The sequence below is a fragment of the Mus caroli genome, chromosome 8 (assembly GCF_900094665.2).
Source record: "Mus caroli chromosome 8, CAROLI_EIJ_v1.1, whole genome shotgun sequence".
NCBI classification, from domain to species: Eukaryota; Metazoa; Chordata; class Mammalia; order Rodentia; family Muridae; genus Mus; species Mus caroli.
In genome coordinates, this window is record NC_034577.1 from 49,242,521 (window position 1) to 49,268,218 (window position 25,698).

General features: G+C 39.2%; 1 protein-coding gene across 1 annotated transcript in view; it reads left to right on the plus strand.

The window, feature by feature from the left end:
- Positions 1-22,670: 22,670 nt before the first annotated feature.
- The window catches only part of Hpgd (15-hydroxyprostaglandin dehydrogenase), a 28,101-nt gene continuing 25,073 nt past the window's right edge, over positions 22,671-25,698 (plus strand). Inside the window, exons 1-2 of the mRNA XM_021170107.2 lie at positions 22,671-22,961; positions 23,188-23,311. Coding sequence (XP_021025766.1) covers positions 22,869-22,961; positions 23,188-23,311 — 217 coding nt within the window. The 5' untranslated portion in view covers positions 22,671-22,868. The remainder of the gene's footprint in view (positions 22,962-23,187; positions 23,312-25,698) is intronic.

Sequence of the window (25,698 nt, forward strand, 5' to 3'; positions counted from 1 at the left end):
ATACGATGGTAAAGCTGATCCCTCAGTGCCGGGGGCCATGGCCTCAGCCATGGCCTTGTGGATATTTTCTAGCTTACATAAACAATCCTAAGAGAACATTCATGATCATAAGAGTAAGAATGTTTTGGGATACTGTGACCGTTGGTTCTAGGAGCTGAAGATTGCCACCTGACCGGGGAGCCACCCCCCCAAACTCTTCCCCCTCCCTTGAAGCCTCCTCTTGCTTATGCTTATATTGCCACTCCTGAATAAAGTTTTTAAGAGCTTGATCAGGAAATTGACTTGCTCTCATTCTTCAAGTTTCTTGTCTCTCTCTCTCTCTCTCTCTCTCTCTCTCTCTCTCTCTCTCTCTCTCTCCTGCCCTGGGTCCCCGCTGATAATCCCTGAGGTCGGGGCAACTCAGTGTTAGGTAAATAATTTTAGGGCTCATTCTTAGAAAAGACTAACTCTCCCTCTCTTAGCACTCATTAATTGCCTGTAGTTGTTCACCTAGGGGTGGAGACACACTTGCGCTGGGGTGCCAGCTGTTGGCACTAGTTGTTTGGGTATTATTTATGCAGCCCTACTCTTAAGATATGAAGGATAGTATTCTGTCATTTCTAGGAAACAAAATCTCACAGCAGAGTTCCTGGTCCTCTGTCCCCTACAGGCTTTCTGACGCCTCTTCCATGATGTTCCCCAAGCGTTAGTTGTAGAGGTTGTGTTGTAGGTATATAGGTTAGTTTCACTGAGAGCCCCATTTTAACCAACAAAGTTACGGCTTTTTGCCATGGTCTCCATCTGCTTCAAAACCAAGTTTCTCTAATGAGGAGTGATAGCTACATTTAAAGACAAGTATTAGAATGAAGTTAGGGATTACTTCAGGACAGTGGCAGTAGTAGGGTCTCATTATGCTGAGATTTCCTTGAACTCTAAGAATTTTACCTCTGCATAAAAGTTACTGCTAACAATGGTATTCTCCAATTCTGCTATTTTTTTTAATCCACAGAGTTTGTACTTATTTTTTGTATTTGCATTTATATATAAATACAAAATCTACATATTTGGACATGGATACAAATAACAACTTTGCATTTATTTTTACTTATAATTTCTTACAGTTGGAAGTAATTTATTCTTACAATTTCATCTCTGTTTAGAGTGTCTACATTTTTGTGCACTGTCTACTACATACATAAAGCCATTAACACAGAAATTATAGTTGCCTGAGTTTACAAGTCTGCTTGTTCCAGCATCCCTGCTATTTCTGAGTCTGGTACTAATTAATGCTTAGTTCTCTCTTCAAACTGTCCTCATTTCCTTCCTTTGTAATTGTTTCTTGAGAGCTGGATATGATGTCGTAGGTAAGGAGACCTATAAATAGGTCTTTACAATACCATTATAGAGAGTCTGGGAAGAACCATTCTACAGTCCTATAATTAGACCCCACAATATCATTATAAGGTTTGTCTGGAGAAGCATTCCATAGTCCTATTATTAGATCTTGGTGTGCTAAGGACTCTGACTTTGTACTGTTCTACAGTGTACCTCCCATCTGTTTTTCTATGGGATTTGGTTTTGTTGTGTATTTTGTTCCTATTATGGTTGTTTGTTTGGTGGTGGTGGTGGTGGGGGGTTACTTTATTTGTTGATGTTTGGGTTTCAGTTTTCCATCCTTGTAAGTGGTTCATCAACAGTGGACTAGAGTTGAGCATTTCCTTTCCCTCGAGTCTTTTATGCTCTGATTAAAGCCTAACAGTTAGATTCTCATTAGTTTCTCCGGATCACTGACCTTGTTAAAAACAACTCTGGTATAACTGAAAGTGTCTTCTTTCACCATATACATATATGAATGACCTGATGCTTTGAGAACCAGCTAGAAATTATAGAGCTAAAGCTCAAAATTCTGGGAATCTCCAAATTTAGCCTTTAGCAAGCTATCATCTACTGTTTAGGTTTTCCTTTGCTGGCTTGCTTCCCATGTGGACTTAGGCTCAGTGGCTTCTTCCTGTAATGGTTGTAAAACTCTATATCTGCCTGTCACTCTATCTTGGGAACTGTAGTCTTTCTCTGATGCATCCTTTTTTCTTTGCCATGAGAAAAGTTATTGTCTCTTCAGTGTATTTGTGTCTTCATTGTTTCTAGGAAGGGAATTATCTTCCAATTTCTTTGCATGTTGGACTAGAACTCTTATTGGTCACTTTCTACAGCTCTGACCTTAACTGCCATGTGCTCAGTCACCTGGTAAATTATGATCTTAACAATTTACACATCCTAACACTTGTGAAATAGTGGGCTCTGCACATCATGTCCCATTCTAAACACTAGGTCAGTATCTCCTATGAGTTACTCCTTTTTTTTTCTGATAATAGAATCAGAAACATGTAAGAATATAATATTGATAATTATTGATGCCCAAGCACTATTTCAAATTTGTGAAGAGAGTTTAATGCAGGCATTTGTAGTTTTCTCATTTCTAATTTATATATTTTATTTTTTATATGTATGAGAGTTTTGTCTGCTTATGTGTCCATGTACCATGTTCATGTAGCATCGAAGAAGGCCAGAGGAGGGAGGTGGATCCCCTGAGACAGGAGAACTAAGACCCAGATCATTGCAAGCTGCCACATGGGTGCTGGGAATTGAAGGCAAACCCTCTGGAAGAGGCATTATTGCTCTTAACTACTAAGACATCTCTCCATCTCTCCTACTTTCCTCACTTCTAATAATCTGAAATTTACTCTCAATATTTCTCTCTACCTTGTCATAATATACACTGCAGTAGCATTGCCACATTATACTTCTAAGTACTTCTAAGTCCTCGTTAGCTGTGAACAATCTTCACAACCCACTTTCTCTTTTTAACCACTTCTGTGATAATTATATATATATATATATATATATATATATATATATATATAATTCCTGTACATTTTTAACTTTTAATTTGATGCCTTTTGTTCCATTTGCCATTTACATCCATTTTTCGTAACAGCTGGAATAATTAATCTGAAACCTAAATCATATCATATTATTTTATTATTCAGTGACTCCTCCCCCCGCGTGAAATTTTTACAGTATTTAAGCAATAACTCATTCTAATAACTAGATCTTCTTCCACAACTATTTATGACCTTTTAAATAAACTTCTTTTATGACTTTTATAATTATATACCACATTCTTTCTATGGACATGGCATCTCAGACTTCAAAAGAAGCTATTTTTGAAAAGGCCAAAATTACAGTTGGTGACAATGTGGTTGATTATGCACTCTACTACTTTCATGAACAAATTAAATATGATCAAACAGGGTTTAAAATAATAAACAAGCTTAAATGTCAAACAGTGCCTATCAAATGCACCTAGAAATTTTATATGAATTAGCAATCAGTGTATAGAATTTTTTTCTCTGCAAAAAAATACTTTAGAATTTTACACATTTTAATTATATGTTTTAAAAGAAAAGTGGGCTTTACTCTCAGAGTGAAAGAACCGCTCAAATATTAAGAAAGTCACAGTATTTTTTCAGATTTTTTGTTTGTTCACATAACACCATTCAGGATGGTGTCATGGAAATGTGAAATTTGTACTCAGAAGAACTATAATCAAATCCAAAATGCACTTACTGATTCTTAAAATGTGGCTAATATAAATTTTATGAGCCTCCATTTCCATATTAATGTAATACATGTAAAAATAGAAAGACATGTGTATTAGATTTCTTTCTCAAGTGATTCAGAATTATGAACAATTACTCTGTAAATCAAGGAATACAGGGTTACCTTCTAAGTGTGCAGTGCCATCTAGTCATTTTCCTAATCCCCATTGGTGCTTAGAGACACACTACCAAATATGCACAAGTCTAATTAGAATATGTTTCACTTTCACTTGAATATCTTTGACAAGTATAAAGATCTGGAGTTCCCTCTGGGTCTCCTGTATGCTTCTAACTTGGAAATGGAAAAGAAAATGACTATGAAAACATACAAGCTTGGTGTGTATTACCATCAAATGTGGTATTATGGCATTTAAGACTTGGCTTTCAGATAACATACAGGAATATTACATAATATAAATAAATAATTATTACAAATTTGATATCATACAGGCTACATGCTCTATATGCAGTCTCCCATTCTTGAATCACATTGGCACAGATGAAAACCTTATTTTCTCTCTGACAAAAAGAGATGTTCCAAAAGATGATCAACCTTGGTTTTTGTTCACATTAAAACCAATGCAATGCTGACTCCAAACAAAATTTTCTCAAATCAATTTATTTAGTTATAAATTCTTTAAATTCAATAGGAGAGAAAAAAAAGCAGCCTTTAACAATGGGATTAATTATCTTCACTCTCCCTGGCTATGAGTCTGCCTCATGGTGGTAAGTGTGGAAAAGTTGGTCTGAGAGTCAGCCTCATCCTCTGGTGACCTTCCTTCTCGATGGCAGTAGACAACAATAACAGTGAACTGCAGTTGAATTCCAGTATGCTCTTCTGGATCACCCAAAGCTCATGTCTTCCTCCATCAATAAATGGAGAAATTGCTTGTGTGACTTTAAAGAAGATTTTGGACCATCACTAACTCGTGGGAAGAATGGGTTTTTGTTAAAGAAGATTTGGAGCTTACTGTGGGATTCTGTAGTTCTTTCCCTGCGTATCTTATCTAGGTTGTTGACAAGGAGCCAAGGGCAAGTAGACATTTTCTATACTTTGTTAGATAGTATCGCATCTGCCCCATCCGGAGAGTTCATCCTTGTAAGTTGGGGTCTTGGTCCTGAATGATCCATGCTTGACAAGAGTATCAAGGGATACTAGCTTAGCCAAGGTTGTACATTTATGAGGCATTCTGGCAACGATTTTGCTTCATTGAACACCTGACCCAGAATCAGAACAAACACAACAAATTCGGACACTATAGCCTTTGTGAAGATTCCAAGTGGCAAAGGAGCCTTTCGCCATGCCAGGACTCCCTGCTTAAAATTCACCAGTGTCCACAGAGAAGCAAGGATTCATGAAAGTGGAGGACATACGGAAAATCTCTTTGACAGAGCCTTGGCTTTATCTAAGTTTAGCCTGTTCACACTGGGAAAAACCATCCCCTTTCAGTCTAACGACTTGATGAGACAGAGTCCTTGTGGGTGAACTGTCTACTGACCTGATTTCACCTGTCTGAACATCCACAATTGAGACATTTCTGGGAAGTTTCAGGTTGTATGAGAAGCTTTACGGAACTGTGGGAAACATTAGATGTGGAAGATAAGGTCTTTGCCAAGTTTAAATCCCTGCTACATTGTGACGAATAGGCTCTTATTTTTTTATCACAAGTCCTCTCCACTGTGGATCACCCAATGGAATCTCTTTCTGTTTGTTTGTTTGTTTGTTTGTTTGTTTGTTTAGGAGAAAATTTGATCCCTCAGAAGAATATTGATCCTTCCCCTCTACTACTTAAGGCATGGTTAAGACACAATTTTGATCAAGACCCAGACTGAAGTACTATTGGTAAATAATTTCAGCTACTTTCAGTTTTTATCTAATTTGCATTGCTGGTAAAAGCTGCCTAAGAAAATACTATATTTTTTTTGTGGTACCAGTTTGTGCCATGGGGCCTTGAGTTTTGGGAGCTGCTGCTGAGAGATTCACTGAGGACTGAGAGGCCATTGTGAGAACTTTGGGGAAATCACAAATTGACATCCCCTTTCTCCTAGAGGAAACACCCACAATGACTCAGGAGGGACTGACTGTTCCCAGGTCACCACACTGGAAACAAGTATACTGATGCCCAAAATTCTGTTTGAGGGTGTCACTTATGGTAAGGCTACAACAGCCGGGCTGAAGTCGAACTTAGTATAAAGACTTTGGGTGACTTAAAGACTTTAGGTGAGTAAGATGACCTGGAAAAGGATGCATCATAGTAAGGAAAAGGTACTGAAAGCACATCCTTAGATGGGCCACGACCTATGGCTACGTTGGACAAAGAGCCCCCCTTCATACTGGTGTTTTCCCTGGAATATATATCATTGTCAAAGCAAATTAGATATTGTTTACTCCTGTGATGACATCAAAGACATTCTTGGACAGTCAAGAGAATGAGAGCAAGGGAAAGAGCAAGAGAGCAAAGGAGAAGAAGTGAGGGGGAAGGGAGGGAGGGAGGGAGGGAGGGAGGGAAAGTTTTCTTATTGTTTTCAAGTATTTCCTGCTAGTGCTTCCTAGTTTCTCCAAGCCAGTCTTGGTGGAGTCAACTCAGAGTTATCAAATAAATATTCTTGTTCCTAAAGAGGCAAAGGTGGACTTTAACCTTTCTCTTAAAGCTGAATCAAAGTACAACTGATAAGCTGATAAACTATATTTACTGTATGAAGCTGAATGAGCTTGGATATGCACTGCATCTAAACCTAACAACAGTGGACAGGTATGTGGTGGAGATATGTGAGAGAAAGAGAAGGAAGGGTTTGAGCACTTTGAAGAGGTGGAACTAGAAACGTGAGAGTGGAGAGGAATCACCTGTTGTGAGCAACCAACCCATAGACTCAGTATTGATAGGATGCAAAAGCCCGAAGCCTCAAACCAGACAGATGACTAACTGCAATGAGCCTTTGCAAATAAAGATGTGGAGGCAAAAGGGAATACTGCATGACACACTGTGACATAACTCCAGCTTCCAGGAGGAGATTTTATCTGTTCATTTGTTTTGTTTTATTTGGAAAAGATGCAAGGGTGGAGGGCAGATATGAGGGGACAGGGAGATGATTGAAATTGGGCTACATATGGACACCATTGCATACACTAGCAAGATTTTGCTGAAAGGACCCAAAGATAGCTGTCTCCTGTGAGACGATGCAGGGGCCTAGCAAACACAGGAGTGGATGCTCACAGTCAGCTATTGGATGTATCACAGGGCTCCCAATCGAGAAGCTAGAGAAAGTACCCAAGGAGCTAAAGGGATCTGCAACCCTATAGTTGGAACAACATTATGAACTAACCAGTACCCCGGAGCTCTTGTCTCTAGCTGCATATGTATCGAAAGATGGCCTATTCAGCCATCACTGGAAAGAGAGGCCCATTGGACTTGCAAAATTTATATGCCCCAATATAGGGGAATGCCAGGGCCAAAAGAATGGGAATGGGTGGGTAGGGAAGTGGGGGGCGCTATGGGGGACTTTTGGGATAGCATTGGAAATGTAATTGAGGAAAATATGTAATAAAAATATTAAAAATTAAAAAATAAATAAATAAATAGATAAATAAATGCCATCAAGGTAAAAAAAAAAAGAAATTGGGCTACATAATGTAAAATTAACAAAGAATGAATAAAATGTTAAAAATTATTCTAAGAGTCATAAGTGTTGCTTATATGAGTATGTTAAATCTATTATTTAGTGCTTTCTTATGTCATTAGCTTTTAATTGTTAGCTTATAAGTTTAGCTTACAAATAACATTACTTACCATAAACAAAACTGATAGAATTCATAAAATATATTTTATTAATTATCATAGTGTATACTATTATACATAACATATTATATATAATATTATAACATATTATGTTATAATACAATTTTATTAACTATTATATGGACACAATAAAAATTTACTTGCATTTAGATGTGAATACTTTGGCAGCATTTTGACAACTGAATTACAAATAAATCAATATCTTGTGTTTTATATGACTTATCATCTAGAAAGAACAAAAATATTAAAAATGGTATGTGTTTATAAAAATACAACCAACTGACAACTTTGTGTGTTCCAGTACATTTATAAGGCTACAACTGCTACTAGTAGTAATATGAAGATGATAATAATACAGTATCTATACCATGGAGGAGAAAGAAAATGAGTTTTTACTATTGTGCAACTCTTTTGTTAAACGTTTTCCCCTTACACTTGAGTTGTGATGATTATTTTGAGTTTTTGTAAAAGAGACTGCACTATCACCATGCTCAAAATATTTTTTGGATGATAGAACATTATATTGACAACTGCCTTCAAATAGTCAGAAAAAAAAATCAGTCCCTTGTAATATTTTAAAACTATTTCTCTAACCTTGAAGATAATATAAAAACAAAGAAAACAGTTTAAAATTCTGTTTAAACAAGCAACTCCACTGTAACTTGAGTGGATTTTCCTGAAAAGAAGACATGAAAGTAAGAGAAACGTGTGAGATGCAGTCGGACAAAGATGATTGAGAGATGGGAATAAGTGTGGCAATGGCTATGATTTATTATATAGTAAATTAAAGTGTCAAACAATTTAAAAGAAAATAACTAAAGAATATTTTATCAAGTGAACTTATCAAGCGCTCTGTCTCATGTCTTGCCAGCATGACTCAAACAGCACTTCTAGGCAATTCATGGTTTTACTGTAACAGCCTCATGGGATTTTTCAGCTTAATCTCTTACATGTTTTCACTTTTAAAGAATGTACAAATGCAAAGTTCTACCTAATCTGGTATCTTTTATCATATGTGACTATGACTGTATACGTATTACGAATCAATTTGCTCAATTGTATATCTTCAAAGGAAAATATGGAAATGTATTAGATACTAAAATGAATATTCTCCTTACTAAAAACCAAAAATTTCATTTTCTTTTTATACTTTATTAGGAATCTGAATTTCTAAAGATAGAGAATGAAAAAAAATGAAATCCTATACAATGTAACTATTGGCAAATAAACTATTTTTTTCCTAATGTGATTGTGTGTGAATGAAATTTGTTGTGATTTGTTGTGATGGTGACCCAATGAGTATTACTAGAGTTACTGACAGAAGCATAGGTTAGGATTTGTTTTCAGGATCAGAAAATATGTCTCATCAACCATTAATTACATGTTAATCCTCACTTAGGGGTGGGACCTCATGACCCCCTTCCATCTCTATAGCAGGGGGCTGATATACATAAATTTATATATATCTTGTGTTTGCAATCACAACTGTCATGAGTTCAAGATGTCATGTCCCAGAAGTCAGTGTTTTAGCTGCCTCTAACTCCTAAGATTCTTCTGCCCCATTCTTCTACTATGTTCTTCTACTATGACTCATGAAGGAATGATACCAATATCAGATTTATGGCTGTCCATGCAATAGACATTTATTCTCAGTACTTTGGCCAGTAATGAATTTCTATAGTCACACTTGACCAAGTGGGAAAAAAAAATCTCTAACCAAAGCTGATGGTACCTACGACTAATATATGCCACGAACACCAATGTTTAAAAGGCAATTTAGTGGACCACATGTCATTTAGTAAAAATAACAATAGAAACTTTCACCAGTAAGTCCTATGGCCTCCACATCCATGGACTTTTTAATACTAGATGTGATGTAGTCATCAAATAGCATTGGTTGGTTGCCACTGTTGTATGAAGTGCATCTTGTATAGACAGCTAGTATTGCTATTCACAGGGGGGCACAGTTCAATAAGACTGGTGAAGACAATTCTCTTCCAGCAGTCTGACTAGTACCTTCTAACACGATGAGGGCTCTAGCCATCAGAGATGAAGTTTCCATGACTGTGTATCTCATATTCTCTTTCTCCTATGCTATTTCTATTTGTCAAAGAAATACAAGGTTTTATAATGGCAATTTTGAAATATCAGTGCCAGTTCTAGTATCTGTTTAACAAATAGGAATATTGAGGTACTCAATGTACAAAATAGTTAATCCTTAATGTTAGGCGTTACCAGAGTCTCTAATCCTCACTTTCATAGTAATTGCTGTCCACCCTCATAGGGAGTTATACCATGCTTTATGTTTTGGGTAATAAATGACATAATGTTTAACCCTCTAGAGATAATACCTATTACAAAGTGATCACTTAAAATATGTTAGCTTACCCTAGTCTAATGTGAGATTTCTGGGTAACTGAGTTACTGTAGACCCCAATGATTTCTTATACACATAGCTTTGTGGTACAAAGAGTTCCTCTCAGAAAAATTAATCTAACTTCTAGACTCGATTGTAATGAATTGTACAAAAAAAATCACGGAATTGTTAATTGTTTTAATTTACTCATTGATAGGTACTGGAACAGATCCTAATTAGTGATGCCAACACTGAAACTAAAATTGTTAGATTTCCTTTAGGTTAGTTCTGCCTTATGTCAAATAATTAACATCTATGGTAGAAAGGAATCGATTACTCTCTGGTTTCTACATTGATTTCTACCTAACAGAGATAATTCTTACACAGTCTTCATTCCAAAAATAACAAATAAAAATAGTTCAGTTGTCTAGTAGAAATTAATAATGTCCTGGAAATATTAGTGTAATGCCAAATAGGCCTATTAATGTGTTCAGTTGAATAATTGTTCTTATCTGTCAGTATCTTTACATAAGTCCTGACAAAATCTCTAGTAAGCATCTAAGTGGGATATAACAGAGCATTATTGTCTTGCAAGAGGAAAAAAAGCTTGGGAAATACAAGGAATTTTCATAGTTGGAATAAAATTACTTGTAATGTGAACAGAGTCTGTAGAAGACACTGGTTTGGTAAGCTTCCATATCAGATTATTTAAGCATTCATAATTTAATTACAAATTAAGAAATAGCATGGTAAATAGATTAGGAATCAAGTCAAAGATCTCCTTTGGCTTAATCATATTTTATCTACCTACCAAACCAAAGAGATGAGATCAGTTCTATATAGTTAGAGATGTTATTCCTCCAGTGTGCTTCAGAGCAGATAGGGACTAATTCCCTGGTCAGGCAATGAGGTGCTGTCTTTGAAAATATTGCTATTTCAACCCTTCTGTCTTTCTTTCCCTCTTTGCTTCCTTTCTCCCTCCTTTCTTCTTCCATTTCACTTTTTGTCTCCTCTGCCTTGTTCTCTTATTTCCCTCTCCCCAGTCTAAGTCTCTTTCTTATTACTTCTAATTATACAAGACATCTAAGATTACTGACAAAGTTACAGGTACAATCTGTAGGACCGAGCAGTAGGGATTTGTCTATATTTTTTTTCTATTTTTTTTAAATTAGGTATTTATTTCATTTACATTTCCAATGCTATCCCAAAAGTCCCCCACATGCTCCCCCACCCACCCACTCCCACTTCTTGGCCCTGGCGTTCCCCTGTACTGAGGCATATAAAGTTTGCACGACCAATGGGCCTCTCTTTCCACTGATGGCCGACTAGGCCATCTTCTGATACATATGCAGCTAGAGACACGAGCTCCGGGGGGTACTGGTTAGTTCATATTGTTGTTCTACCTATAGGGTTGCAGATCCCCCCAGCTCCTTGGGTACTTTATCTAGCTCCTCCATTGGGGTCCTGTGATCCATCCAATAGCTAACTGTGAGCATCCACTTCTGTGTTTGCTAGGTCCTGCCATAGTCTCACAAGAGGCAGCTATATCTGGGTCCTTTCAGCAAAATCTTGCTAGTGTATGCAATGGTGTCAGCCTTTGGAAGCTGATTATGGGATGGATCCCCAGATATGTCAGTCTCTAGATGGTCCATCTTTTTGTCTCAGCTCCAAACTTTGTCTCTGTAACACCTTCCAAGAGTGTTTTGTCTATCATTAACTGTGGGTTAAAATGGTGTCCTGCCTAGGGCTTGAGCCACTGGGCGAGGCAGGATGGGAGAAGTTTGACTTCAAGCATCCCATGCCACCTGGTGGCCATTGGGCTGTGAGAAGCTGCAGGATCTTGCTCTGGGGGATGGGGAAGCACAGTCTGGGGTCCCTGCAGAAGTGCCAGAGTTGACTGATACTCTCCTGCACCACAGATGCCACTGGGTGCCCGAGAAGATCTGAGAATGGAGTGGGGACCCTCTGGGGGGCCTGAAGGGAAAAAGGGGGGAGGAGAGTTTCAACTGGTTCTCAAGGGGACAAGAGTGTCCTAGGCTTGTTCAGAGGACAGCTTGGCAGAGACCATAGTTGAGAATGCAGGGAGGCCTCCTCCATGAGATGTGATGGCTCTTTAGAGGAAGACCTGCTCCATTGCTCCAGCATGGCAGATCCCAATGAGAAGAGACAGCCCATGATTTTAAAATGTTTATTGTCATGTAGGAGAGTTGTGATGAGTGGAAAATTACCCCACTTTCTCATGACGGGCCTGAGATTAAATACCTTTTGCAGGGAGGAGTATCTGGGAAGGGGAGCTAAGAGGCAGTAGAAAGGAGTAGAGGCAGAGAAAGGCAGAGAGAGGGAGAGAGTAGAGAAGTAGAGGGTGGCTATGGCCACATGGAGAGAGAGGGAAGGGAATGAGGAGAGAGGGGGCAAGAAAGACAAGCAGGAGAAAGAGTAAGAAAGTAAGAGAGGGAGGAGGGGGCAAGTAGCCCCTTTTATAGTGGGCCAGGCCTACCTGGCTTTTGCCAGGTAACTGTGGGAGTGGAGCCCAGACTGAATACCAGGAGCTTGGGGCGTTGCCCTGTGTGACTGATGGCTACAGAATTATGGAGAGCTAAGGCCTTGTGTCAGGAGCATAGTGTCTGGAGGAGTGGCAAACACCTTCCTTCCCTTGCAGGAACACCTGCTGGGTCTCTAGGGTTTAGACCTAGCTCAACCAGAAAACAGGCTGTCTTTCACGTTCCCACAATTAATTTGTATATTTATTTTTATTCTACATGGTAAATTATCATGTGTACTTTCAAAAAGCATTGGGGTTAGGGGTATCATCGCAACAGAGTCCTTGGCTGGAATGTCTGAGGCCCTGAGTCCCATTCTCTGCACCATGAGTCAATTTAAAATTGTCAATTAGAAAAACAGTTCTAAAGCAGGGTAAATATGCAAGCCAGTGCTTTTACATACAAGTAGAATTCTCCAAAGCTTCAGCACCAAGATTCTGATGAAGAGCTTTGAGTTGTTTTGATGTGTATATACGTTTTTCAGTTTCAAACATTTTCGTTTTTTTAAAGAGTAATCTTCACAAATATATTCACCCAGACTCCCTCAATTAAAAGTGGCCTATTGTGAGCCATGAAGCAGAAGAAAGGATAACAGGAAGGTTTGATTAAAGACAGCTTCATAAGATCCAGTGTGTTCCGAGCCCAGTGACAAAGTACTTCCAACATGAACCAAATAAACTGTAAAGCATGCTTGACTACATTGCTTATCATTAAATCACCTTGGAAACTCCACTTCTTAAATACAAACCAGTTCCAGCTCGAAGAAAGTTACCTTTAAGTTCTTTGTTATTTTAGGAGTAAATCTAATCCTTTTCTCTTGGGGGGCAGGGGAGGGGGGAGTATGTTGTGACTCTTCATAAGCCACCGACCTAAGGAGGTGTCCTACATAAAGCTCAGCTTCCTCGTATTCTGTTGCATAACATTTGCTATGAGACTGAAATATTCCACATTACAGGGAAGCTCCTTAAACCAGAGGGTAAACAACTCAAAATAGCTTCAGTAAGGCCCTGAAACTGACCAGAGTCTCTAGGACCTTTTCTCCCGGGAGTAAACTAGCCAACAGGCTGGAGTCACTGTCAGACAAGAAAAGCTGCAAAGGACACTCTGAGACCAGATCAGCAGCCTGGGATTCCTGGAAAGGGTTTAGATCAACTGAGTCACTCAGAAAAGGCATTTTTCCAGTTGGTTGAGATGCCCAAAGGCTGTGCAGTGTGTTCCACATTCCCAGGTTTTGCATGCTGGGGGGTGGGCTTTGGTGATGCAACTGTCTTTAAGGTACATCTGCTCCTAGGAAATCCTTCACCCACATTCCTGTAAACAATCCTTATTAAACTCATTGCTTTAGCAAGTTGGTTTTTGATGGTGTCTGCACTTTGGTTGGTTGCTGGCTCCCTATCTAATGTGTGTAGATGAGTGTATGGTGTCTCTCCTGGAAAAAAAATCTTGTCACATAATGTATGCAAATATATTAATTTTTGCATTTAGTGTTGTGTGATGCAATGTAATAGACACACATTGCAAACTTTTTCACATTAACAAATGCTACATCCAACTGCCATATACTTTTCTAATGCTTTAACTATGTTGCTATGAGGTTTCATTAGTATTTGAAGATCAGAGAGGAGGTGGTAGTCAGAATGGGCAGGTGTAACCTGAGTTCTAAACTCTGCTCCTTTCAATCCCATTATCTGTGTTCACTCCTTTTACTGGCCACTGGAGCAAAGATTTCAAATCCTCCACCCTGCAAATCATGAATCATCAAACACAGCATAGAGTTGAAAGCAGAGACTGAAAATGGGTAGGCGACATCAGAAGAGGACAACCTGATACAGTGCAGCCAATGCCTAATAGATTGAGGGAGGAAACAAAATTTGATTATGTAAATGTCAGGTAACTCATTCATTTCAGGTGAGGTTCCAGCAAATTTGCCAGAATACCAAGTTACAGCTCTCGACAGCTTCTGGTTCTAAATGTCTTTTGAGCACTCTGAATTTTACAACCAAAATTGTATTTGAAGTCTTTAATTGTAATTTTTAAATACTTAGCTTATGAATTTCTTGCCTCCAAAATCTAAAGAATTAATGATAGAAACAAACTTCAAGGAATTTCTTCAATGTCTAGGCAATTGGATACTGAAAGTCTCCTTCTCCGTTATTAGGTATTATAGAGCTAGGATGACATTGATATCTGCTGGGAAATTTCTCATATTATTAATGGCCTGTTGACAACGTAGTCATATTCTGGATTGGTTGTTCAATTGAGGAGGCTGAGCTATGGGTCAATTTTTCTATGACCTTCAGAGATCTTCCTGTCTGATAAGGACTCCAGTACACTCTCAATGAATGAAGCCGTTGTTTCTACCAAGCATAAAAAGGTTTGAAAACACTACATGCAATGCTTTAAGTGTGGAAAACATGCATTTTTTTTCTCCTCATCGACTGTGAAATTTGAAAAGACTAATGTGATTACGCATCTCTGACCAAGACAGTTGAATTGCCAAATAGAAAAAGTGCCAATCCAAAGAGATTTTTCTAGGACACTGCCCAACAGTTCAAAAGGAATAAATTACGACCCAAAGATGGAACAGTTCAGCCAGGCACAGAGAAGTTTCCTTCCTTAGATCTAAAAAGCAAATGTACAAGCTTACTGTATTATGCACAACATACTGTTTTCATTATTGTGAAAAATATGACAAACTCAAAAGCAGCAAATGCAGATGTGAGCGGCTGATGTTCCTTCTTGCCTCTGCTCTGTCAAGTCAATGTTTGTGGTCAGCATCATGTTGACGTATTCCATGACTTTGCTTGAATTACTTTGCTTCTTCCCAGTACTGTATGTTTCATAAGCAATGCAGCTGAGTAAGTCAGTAAGCAACCCTGCCACCTTTGCCTAGACAACCATTCACTCCCTGAGAGCCACCAATATAAAATTGCAAACAACCAAATAAGATAAAGCTCTCGGGCTTTAAAAGCTATTCAGTAATATTCAGCTATGTGTGGGGGAAATCTGAAATCCATTTTCTTGACTTACACTATTCAGTGTCCTGGTCCTTGTTTAATTCCCCAGCATCCTCTTCTGTCATTCCCCCATCCCCCACCATTATCTCAACGTCTAGCTTTTTCTTCTGTTTTATTTCATTGAAAACAGTCTTCTCACTCTCTCCAGCACTGTAGCTTTAGACCCCTGTTTATGCTACCCCCCTTCTGTCTTCACTAACACATTTTCTCCTCCTCCTTCCAGTATGAACACAAATAACCCTTCCGCAGGAGACCCACCTCCCCCACCTCACGGGGCTGAGCTCCTCTATGCAAACCCTCACACACATGTCTGTTTCCAAATGAACATCCACGTCCCCAGGCAGCTCATATGTCCCCAGAAGGTAGTGAGGGTTAGTGTTCACATGCTTGAGAAACACCTGATGAGTAAGTCCTACAAGTGACGTATGCATGATAGACTCAACCGAGGTAGCCGCAGAGTCACTGTTTGCAACAATGTCATTCAGTACAAAAACAGGTAAAGAAGTTATCCTGATTCTTCTCAAGGTTACTTATAAGAGGTAGATTGTGTTTTCTCTTGCTTCTTTTGAGCAGATTGCCACCATACAACCACTGGGTAATAGGAATTTTGACCATTCAGTTTTTCTTCTGTCTCCCCAAACTTCTAGTTCTTACTACTTGCTATTCATAGAATTATGAAATGCCTCATAAGTTTCAAACCAGGACACTGGTTTAATCATTAATGAGACAACAAGGCTTCCCAATACACATTTGAATTATTAAACAGACTTCGATTTCCAGATTGGAATGGGAAGAATTTTGTGCCTGCTACCACCAAATTTTAAGACTAAATCTCAGAAACATACAACGTGACTATGATATTTAAAGAAAGAGCCTTTACTTATTTTCTTTAAAAAAAAAGATTCATTAATTCTTTGAGAATTCTATACAAAGTATTTTGATTTATTTATATCCCATTTATCCCTGTACCTCCTCCCATATCCACCCCCTCCCTAATCCTTAATTGTGTGTCCTTTGGTTTTCTTTTCTTTTCTTTTTCTTTCTTTCTTTTTTTTTCTTTTTTGAAACTCATCAAGGTCATTTTGTGTTCCCCATATAATCCTGAGTACTGGGCCATAAACTGGAAGGGATTCAACTTACAACAGACCTCACCCTCAAAGAAAATTGAGTCTCTCTTCTAGGATCCATTACCTGTCCATATCTCCTCCTTTAGAGGAGGGGCTTATGAGTCCCTTTCTTCTTCCTGCTGGACTCTATGCAGAAAGATTGCAGCTGCTCTGAGCAGTTACTGTAAGGAGCATGGTACCCTGCCGCTCTAGAATACAGTTTCTCTCCAGTACCTCCCAACCTCTGGCTCTTGAATAATTTTTTTGTAAGATAATTAACTTAAAATGGTTTAAAAAGATGACTAACTTAAAATGAAAACATTAGGTTAGACCCTAATCCAATCTGCTTTGTCTCCATATATAAAGAAGTTTGGCCACAAAAGAAGAAATTGGTCAAACATATACCTAATAGACCTCAGAAAAAAATCAAGCTTCTCAGATTTTGATTTTGAACTTAGACCCTCCAGAACCATGAAATGTAAAATTCTACTGATATTACCCAAATCTATAGTACTTACTTTTAGAGTAACGGTTCTTGACGTTCCTAATGCTGCTACTCTTTAATACAGTACCTCATATTGTGGTGACCCTTAGCCATAATATTGTTTGGTTGATATTTTATAACTGCAGTTTTGCTACTCTTATGAATAGTAATGAATAGAATATCTGAGAGACAGGAGGTCTGATATTCAACCCCTGTGAACGTGTCATTTGTCTCTCCCCAAGGGGGTCTCTATCCATAGCATGAGACTCATTCTAGAGAGTCTGGCAAAGCAGTTGCAATCTGCAGTTGAAATCTACCACTGTGATCCTCTCAGTCATTCATTTAGTGCCTGCACCTAATTATTATCTTTATAATCCAGAAAGAAATGTGACCATCAAGTAAGAAACCTGTTGTAAACAATTCATTATCACTAAGTAAGTGCCAGGTGCAGTAGTGGGTGAATCAGGGACCAGCAACTCCCTTCAGTGCTCAGGAGTACTGACCTAAGCTCTCTCGTAGCTAACAAAAGCGAAAAGAGGCTCCATTAAAAATTAAAACAATTTAAAAAATAAAATAAAAAATAAAAACCTGGATGTAAAGCAGCTTAGAATTAAAGTAAAACTATAGCTTTGGGACTGTATGGCTTGAATAAGGACCCAGATTCATTGCCAAAGTTGATAGTGATTTGGGGTTAGGTCACTTGTCTTCCTTGAGCCTCAACTTCTTCATCTATAAATGAAAATAAAAGTAATGTTTACCTTATAGAGTTGATAAATGGACCAAGTGAGGTATCTTACAAAAGCACAGGGATTTACCAGACACTGAAAAGTAGACAGCTTTGGTTGGTGGTCCCTGGGAGTTCTGGGTGGGGGGAGGGGAATCTGGTCCTTCAGCTCTTCAGTCCTTCCCCAAACTCCTCCATTGGGGTCCCTGTGCTCATGCTCAGTTAGATGGTTGATTGGTTGTAAGTATCAGCCTCTGTATTGGTCAGTCTTGGCAGAACCTCTCTGGGGAAAGCCATACTAGGCTCCTGTCAGCAAGCACCCTTTGATATCAGCAACATGGAGGGACTCATGGCTCCAGCTGCATACTTAGCAGAGGATTGCCTAATCTGGTATCAATGGGAAGGGAGGCCCTTGGTCCTGTGGAAGCTAGATGCCCCAGTGTAAGGGAATGCTAAGGTGGTGAGGCAGGAGTGGGTGGGCAAGTAGGCCAATTCCCTCACAGAAGCAGGGGGTGCAGGGAGAGGGGTGGGGAGTTTGCAAAGGGAAAACCAGGAAGGAGGATAACATTTGAAATATAAGTAAATAAAACAACCAATTAAAAAGAAAAGAAAAGTAGCTTAAAATTTTGTCCAATTTCTGTCAAATTTGCTGTAACAAAATAGAAGAATCTGGGTGCATTTATTCCCTTCATCCTTAGGAAGGCTAAGGTTGCAAGGTTGTATTTAAAACAGGCAGAATTTGACAATGATAATGAAGCACTCAGCAGTAAAGAGCAAATGTGATCTCTTTTCCTCTACTTACAGAACTATTAATGTAGTGGTGAGGGCCCATCCTCATGACCTCTTAGATCTAAATTACCTCCTAAAGGTAAGACCTCCAGATACCATTAGCATATAACTTTAAGAATTAAGTTTCCAGCACAGGAATTCTAAAAAGACAGATAGTTGTAGGTAGAAGTGCCAAGACCTCAGAGTTACCCCAAATTGCCTTCTTGTTTTTGATGTCCATGTTGCTGCTTGTCTAGTTCAGTGAATAAATTGTATACATTTTACATGGTTTACATTGAACAAATAAAACTAACCAAACCTATTTAGATATGATTAAATGCACTCGTGATCATTTTATCAAAAGAAAATGGTTATTTGAAAAAAATAAAGTTCTCCTAAAAAAAATCAGCCAAACCCAAGTCAAAGCCTTCTCCTTCAGTTTCCTAGATAAGTGATGCAGGTGTTAAACCAAGTTCTCCAGACTCCCCAAACCTGTTTCTCTCATCTGTAAAATAACTCACAATAATAACTACCTCAGAGTTTGGCTGTAAATAATAGATGCAATTATACATGTATGGTACTTAAATATAATAGCATTTATGTGTTGTGCGCCAGTCACTGGCCTGTGCCCTTGAGTTGTATTTATTGAACTTATTATGATCTTCACAACAGCTTTATGAAATAAGTACCCCCATTATTCTCATTTTGCTGGTGAGGAAGCTAGTGGGGAGTCTAAATAACTTGCTGTAGGTCATAGGACAATAGGTGTTGGATGTGGCCCCGGGAAGTCTGAGCTATTAGTTATTTTGAGATATCTACCTGACCCTACCCCCAGAAAATGATAAATATTTAATACTTGTGTTTCCCTGGGGAATAATTATCTTTTCTTAAATTTCATAGTATTTTGGTTTCAGAAGATCTTGCTTAAAAGCAAAGGCAATCCTAAGAATGTTCTCAAAAAGTTTTATTAGTGATAAGCCTTGGGTTTCTCATCTTTTAAGACATGAATCACATTTTTAGTAGCAACTTGCTGGGGTGGTAGACAAATGTGGCTCATGTAAATGAAAGTTAATTATACAATTCACACAATTCCCAGGGAAGTGGAAATAACATTTATCAAACTCCACAGAAGAGTCAAAACATCTTTACAGCATAAAGAATGTTTGGGTATTCTTATTTTTACTTTTTAGAAAAGAATACACAATGACCAGTAGTTATTTTAAAACCCAAATGTAACTCACTTATAAAATATATTAAACATTTTAAATCTTTTTCTTAAAAAAAAATATTTTTTCCCCTGATCTTAACATGTAAAGAAAATCAACACAGTGGCTAAAATCACAGCGTTTAGGAAATACTTTTCATCTTCTCCTGGCATAACTCCTGTTTATCTGTTTTTCTTCTTCCAGCATGCACTGAACACACACACATACACACACACACACACACACACACACACACACACACACACACACACACACTTAGGCCAGATACTGGAAAGCATAGAAAAAGAACCAAGTTTCTACTAAGGCCCTCAGATTGTAAACTCATTCAAGTCATTCATGAGCTGGATTTTCTGGGACAGGGATTTGGTAGCTGGAGAATGAAGGGGAGGAGAGGGATATGGAGGTGAGCAAGCCAGGCAGGGCAAGGCCTTGAAGGCAGAGACTGGAGTGTGTTGTTACTGATCCTGCTTCTGGGAAAGTAGGAGGGGGCTACTGGGTAGCTGTACAGAGTAGATTACATCTTAATCAGTACCCTGGAGTTAAAGAATTTTGATCACTACAGTGGGGGAACATGGGTCAATCTATGCCTTTAGAACTTTTTCTGGTCTGAGCACAGAAGCAGAAATTGAAGGGCAAATCAGTTTAGCAGCCCAAGTGCTGTTGCTATCACAAAAGCCAAGGTTTGAAGGGAGCCATTGGTGGTGGGAATTGATAGAGAGGGTTAAGGGGAACTGATTTTGAAACCTTAGGTCTCCTTTTGTGCTTAAAATAAAAGTCCTTGTTTCCCCTTCTCTCACGTGTATGAGTTATGAACAATCTAGAAACAATTTGTTAAGATTAATATTTATTATGCTATTATTCTGTGCCAGGCTCTGTGGTAATGCTTCACATGCATTGCTCAATTCTTACTTAACAAATCAGGAATCTGAGGCACGATAAAGGGAAGAGCAACACCCTCCGGGTCATCTGAAATCTCAACCATAGACCCTCAGACTCCTGTTTGGCTGTTTGGTTTTTGTTTTTGTTTTCTTTTTTTTTCGTGACACCAGTCTCTTTAGTCTGAACCAATCCTGTCCTTTCTTAAAGGAAAAACTTAAAACTTAGTCCCCTCCTAATCTCGCCAATGACTACCCGGTCCGCGTTCCATAATGATGGGCTTGACAGTAAAACAACCTCTCTCCCTTCATCAGCTACTTTCTCCTAAAACTTCAGCATCAGGTGCTGTGCCTTTTAAATTTACTCATACTGGCTATTACTGCTCTAGCTGATTGAAAACCATTTGCCAAACGTTGCGCTCATCTCCATCAAAGCATTAGGGACCACTTTACTTTTGGAACGTTTCCTCTCTGTTGAGAGCTGCAAAGCCACTGTTCTTAAGACACCTTCACTCATAGTGCAGTAGCTGTTTTTGTTTTTGTTTTGTTTGTTTTGCTTTGTTTTTCTAGCTTTGGGCAAATCCTTCCTGGTGAAGATGTGTTCTTTTTCTAAAGCCTTCAACCCTGGCTTTCTGTTATTTGCCTTTTCTTATTATTTGTCTCTGCTGTTCTCATTAAACATCAAGCCCTTACATACACCCACTGGTGAGTTTCAGTGACGAATCCCACACCCAAATGTATACAGGTAGGACTGACTGAACTGAGCAGTTTACTTGGGAGAAAAAAACAATAAAAGAGGAGGGGTTGTTCGGGCATATGTGGAAACTTGGAGGGAGCAAGTCATATTTCCTTGTATATGTGCATGAAATTGGCTGGGTGGTGGTGGTGCACGCCTTTAATCCCAGCACTTGGGAGGTAGAGGCAGGCAGATTTCTGAGTTCGAGGCCAGCCTGGTCTACAGAGTGTGTTCCAGGACAGCCAGGGCTACACAGAGAAACCCTGTCTCGAAACCCCCCCCCCACAAAAAAAATTCTCAAGAATACAGAAAAAAATTAAAATACAGTGCCTCTACTTCCTCTTCTCAGTACAATGCTGGATATAAATATGTTCCTATCTTCTTTTCTCAGCATTTTTTTTCAAGATCTAGTTTCAAGGCAACTTTGAAACCAGTTGGCTTAACACCAACTCTGTATTTTCTGCAGCCTCTCCAAACACTTCCCTGAGGAACCAGGCCCATTCACCAAGGCTCCCTTCACTCAGCAGGCAAAGTACACAAAGAACTCATTCTGCTGTTAATCTCGGGCTTCCCGCGTGCTCAGATGTCTTTGTGCTTGAAAATAAATGCCAATGAATTAAACTGACAGAACGCACTTTGAAGCCTGCCGCTGTGTACGCGAGAAAGGGACTTAGTCAGTGGACTCGTGTCCTGGCAAACAGTCACCCTGGCATAAAATCAGGGCTCCAGTTCCTGCAGGTCTGGGGACCTCAATACCAAATCTGGATTACTGAGCCATAGGAGCCAAGGTGGTCCAGCAAGTAAACTTCCAACAAAACCACAATATGCAAGGCTACCACTGATGCTGGCAGTCTAAGTGAAGGCATGACTAAGGACAATTCAAGATGACACACAATGGACACTGATCTGAGACAGAAACTCCAGGAAGATTCTTAAAACTCTGGCGTTGGAACACGATTCAGGTTTTGGGAGTCAGAGCAAAATTAAACTCTCATGCTCACTGTTTGTACAAAACGTCAGTAAATAAAAGCGTTATCCTCACCCCAAGTCCATAACGATATTTGTTTATGAAATGAGAAGTTATGAAAAAGCTTAACACACACACACACACACACACGGGCAGCAACGTCCCTTAAAATATTGTTTTTGATTCCTTCTTTTGCTTGCTTTTAATTTAATATTTATTGAGGCTGTGAGGAGAAATCCAAGTTTCCAAGCCTCTTCTCTTCTCTCCTGTAAGATTAACTTTTGAGTCGTTCAAGAAACTGTTCCAGAAAGTTTGTCTTCCTTCCTTTCAGCTTTTCCTCTCTTAGCTCACTGTCTTCACGCAGCCAGAGGCTTGGGGAAAATTCCTGCTGGGGAATCTGCAACAGCTGAAAGCCTAGAAGGCAAAGATCACCTTGTGAGCCGACCCTACCCTGGTGCTCAGGGGCAGGTGACACAATGTCGGTTTCCTAGGCGCTGGCTTGACAGTTTCATCCCCGCCCACTTGCAAGAGAGCTCCTAGGGCCGCTGCACACGCGCACCCGGAGTGGGCTATAAAAGCTGCTGCGGCGTCCAGAGTCTGAGCTCGCCCACCACCCGCAGAGACGCGACCCGCCATGCACGTGAACGGCAAAGTGGCTCTGGTGACCGGCGCGGCGCAGGGCATAGGCAAAGCCTTTGCCGAGGCTCTGCTGCTCCATGGCGCCAAGGTAAGGACTTCTCCGTGTCCATCCACACGCCGCGGGAGCCCCTGGGGTGCCGAGCCCCAGGCTCGCAAGCCGACCTCCAAAGCCGCTGGCAGAGAACCCGAACTTGGATGAGCACATTCTGAGGTCTAAGAAGGGAGCGTCTTTTTTATCCATTGCTTGTGTGTCTGTAGCTTTGGTGGCGGGTGTTCCCTTCATAGAGACCTGCTCCCTCTTTTCTTGTTCGTAGGTAGCACTGGTGGATTGGAATCTCGAGGCAGGTGTACAATGTAAAGCTGCCCTGGATGAGCAGTTCGAACCTCAGAAGACACTGTTCGTCCAGTGTGATGTGGCTGACCAGAAACAACTGAGAGGTAAGACGTTGGGGAATCAATCCATAGACTCGGGAACACACCTTGTGCAAGCAGCAACCTGACTGCCAGGTAGGAGCAGACAAGGCTGAGAGCCAGCAACGCTCTCTCACAGGAAGCTGTGACCTTCTAATTCCAATGGATAGTTTGAATTTCTGTGCTTCTTTCTGATAACCCAATGGACATAAAAAGTAAGACGGACTGCCTAAGAAATCCTTCTGTTTTAGGCACTTGGCAGCACAGAATGTAATCAAATCTTTTGTGTATTCGAAGACAGTGCTGCTACAGTTAATTACCCAGTGAGGGGGACAGGCTGCGGAACTATGGCAAGCAGTTCTCAGAGAGCTGGAAGACTTCTCCAATAACAATCAAACTCAGTGTGCCTTTTGCTTAGACACTTTAGACTCCAAGTTCCAGGTCATGGTCACAGGCAAAGCAATTGCTTTTAGCCAGATCTTTGTTCGGTTTCCCCTCTAAGATGGCACTTAAAATAATAACTGTGTGGCCTTAAATTTCTTCTTCTTTAGAATTAAAGAAGAAAAGGCTCTATCGCTTTCCCCCAATGTTTTCCTGTTTTTCTGTGGTCTCTTAAAATAGATCCATCTACTTGTGAAACGTCAGGAAGAATATTGTCTTCAGCAATGCACACTGGCTGTAGAGAGGGCTCAAAGTATTTTCCTAAAGATAATTTCCCCAAGAAAATATAGAAAAAAAAAAGATGTTTCAAAAGGCATTGTTCAAAGAAACAAGGTAAATCGGTAGAATACAAACCCAGTCTGCTCTAGAGTGTCTATCCATGGAATACTGAGATCTTAGGTTTCTTACATCTTAGAATATACCCTATGAATAAAAATGGACCGATCCATTAGAAGACAGTGGACCTAAGATAGGGGTAATTGGATTAAAGAGAATGTCATTAAAATCTGAAAATGCTAATCTGTCCGATAGTAGAGGTAGCCTTTATGAGTAGAAGAGATCTTTAAGAGCAGTCATAATAGAACATCCTTTGCTAGAGGATGGTTTTATTGATACTATATCATTTAGTTTCAATGACAGTCATGCCCAGTCCCAACATTCATGCTACTGGACTAGGGACCAGTAAAGATAAATTATATGGCTTCACGAGTGGTATTTAATATGTTATTCTACCAGTATTTAAAATGAGTATCATGTCTATGAATATATTCCTTAAACATTAAGTGATTGTGAAGGAACCTCAAGCACACAGTAAATGGCCCAGAAGACCTGTCAATCATAAGAAGTCCCCACCTTGTTTAGAGACCCTCATACATAAAAGGAAAGGATTCTTGAAACTTCAGAACTTAGGGTTGCCCACAACTTTTAAGACTGTTTAGATACACTGGACTCATAAAGACACAGAGCTGAAAGGGTTCCTGCAGCCCATCTAGATATGTTATGGTGAAAATCAGCAAACCAGAATAGCACAAAATGTTCAGACAAATTATAAAGAGTATCATAGCATGTACATGGCAGAAGGAGCTAAACTTCTAAGTCACTTGAGCTGAAATCTCAAGGAGATGTCAGACAGCAGATGGCATAGGACACTTTGGTAAAAGTCTAACCAGTGGCCTCCAGGAGGGAAGAAAATTAAAGAAAAATCAGATATATGTATTCAGTAGCTTAATTTTCCATAAAATTGGGGCGGCCCAACAGGAATGAGCATGAAACCTAGACATTGGCTGGAACCAATTTAAGACTTAAGGAACTGTTTTAAAGTTGCACTGAAATATAAATGATATATATAATATCACTATATATCACTTTTAGTTTTGGTCTCCAGTTTGGCTTAGTAAGTATAAAATGATGCTTATGCAAAGCTTTGTCAATATGCTTAACAATCACCTTTGATGGTTGTTAATAACTTTTTAAATTTATTTCATTCAAGATAAATTTTGGGTTGATCTGTCTATTTCAAAGAACCCATATGTAAACTTGCAGGCCTAAGAATACACATCTTCCAAAGGAAAGAAAAAAGATAGTTGGCTGCAGTCTGAAGTAATAGAGATAGATCGAAAATGATCATGGAACTTGTCAAATCTTTAGAAGTATATAAGAGGCTGCTTTAAGAAGTCCGAGTTTCCCAAGGTTAGGTGACGCCCTCTTTGAACTAGCTATTGAGGGTTTTCAAAACTTTGATATATCGTTAGACACTGAAATGAGTAAGATTCAGGTCTGGGAATCTATAGTAAGTTTCTCAAATAAACACCACTTTATACAAAGCCATACTGTAAAGTAGCAATGATAATAGGAAAGAAGAATGAAATAGTAAACATGAAAGCAGCATTAACACAATGAAATTGACTGAATAAAGCATCAGCTTTTACTTAGCAGAGATTCCTTTTTTTTTTCTTTTTCTTTTTTTTTTTTTT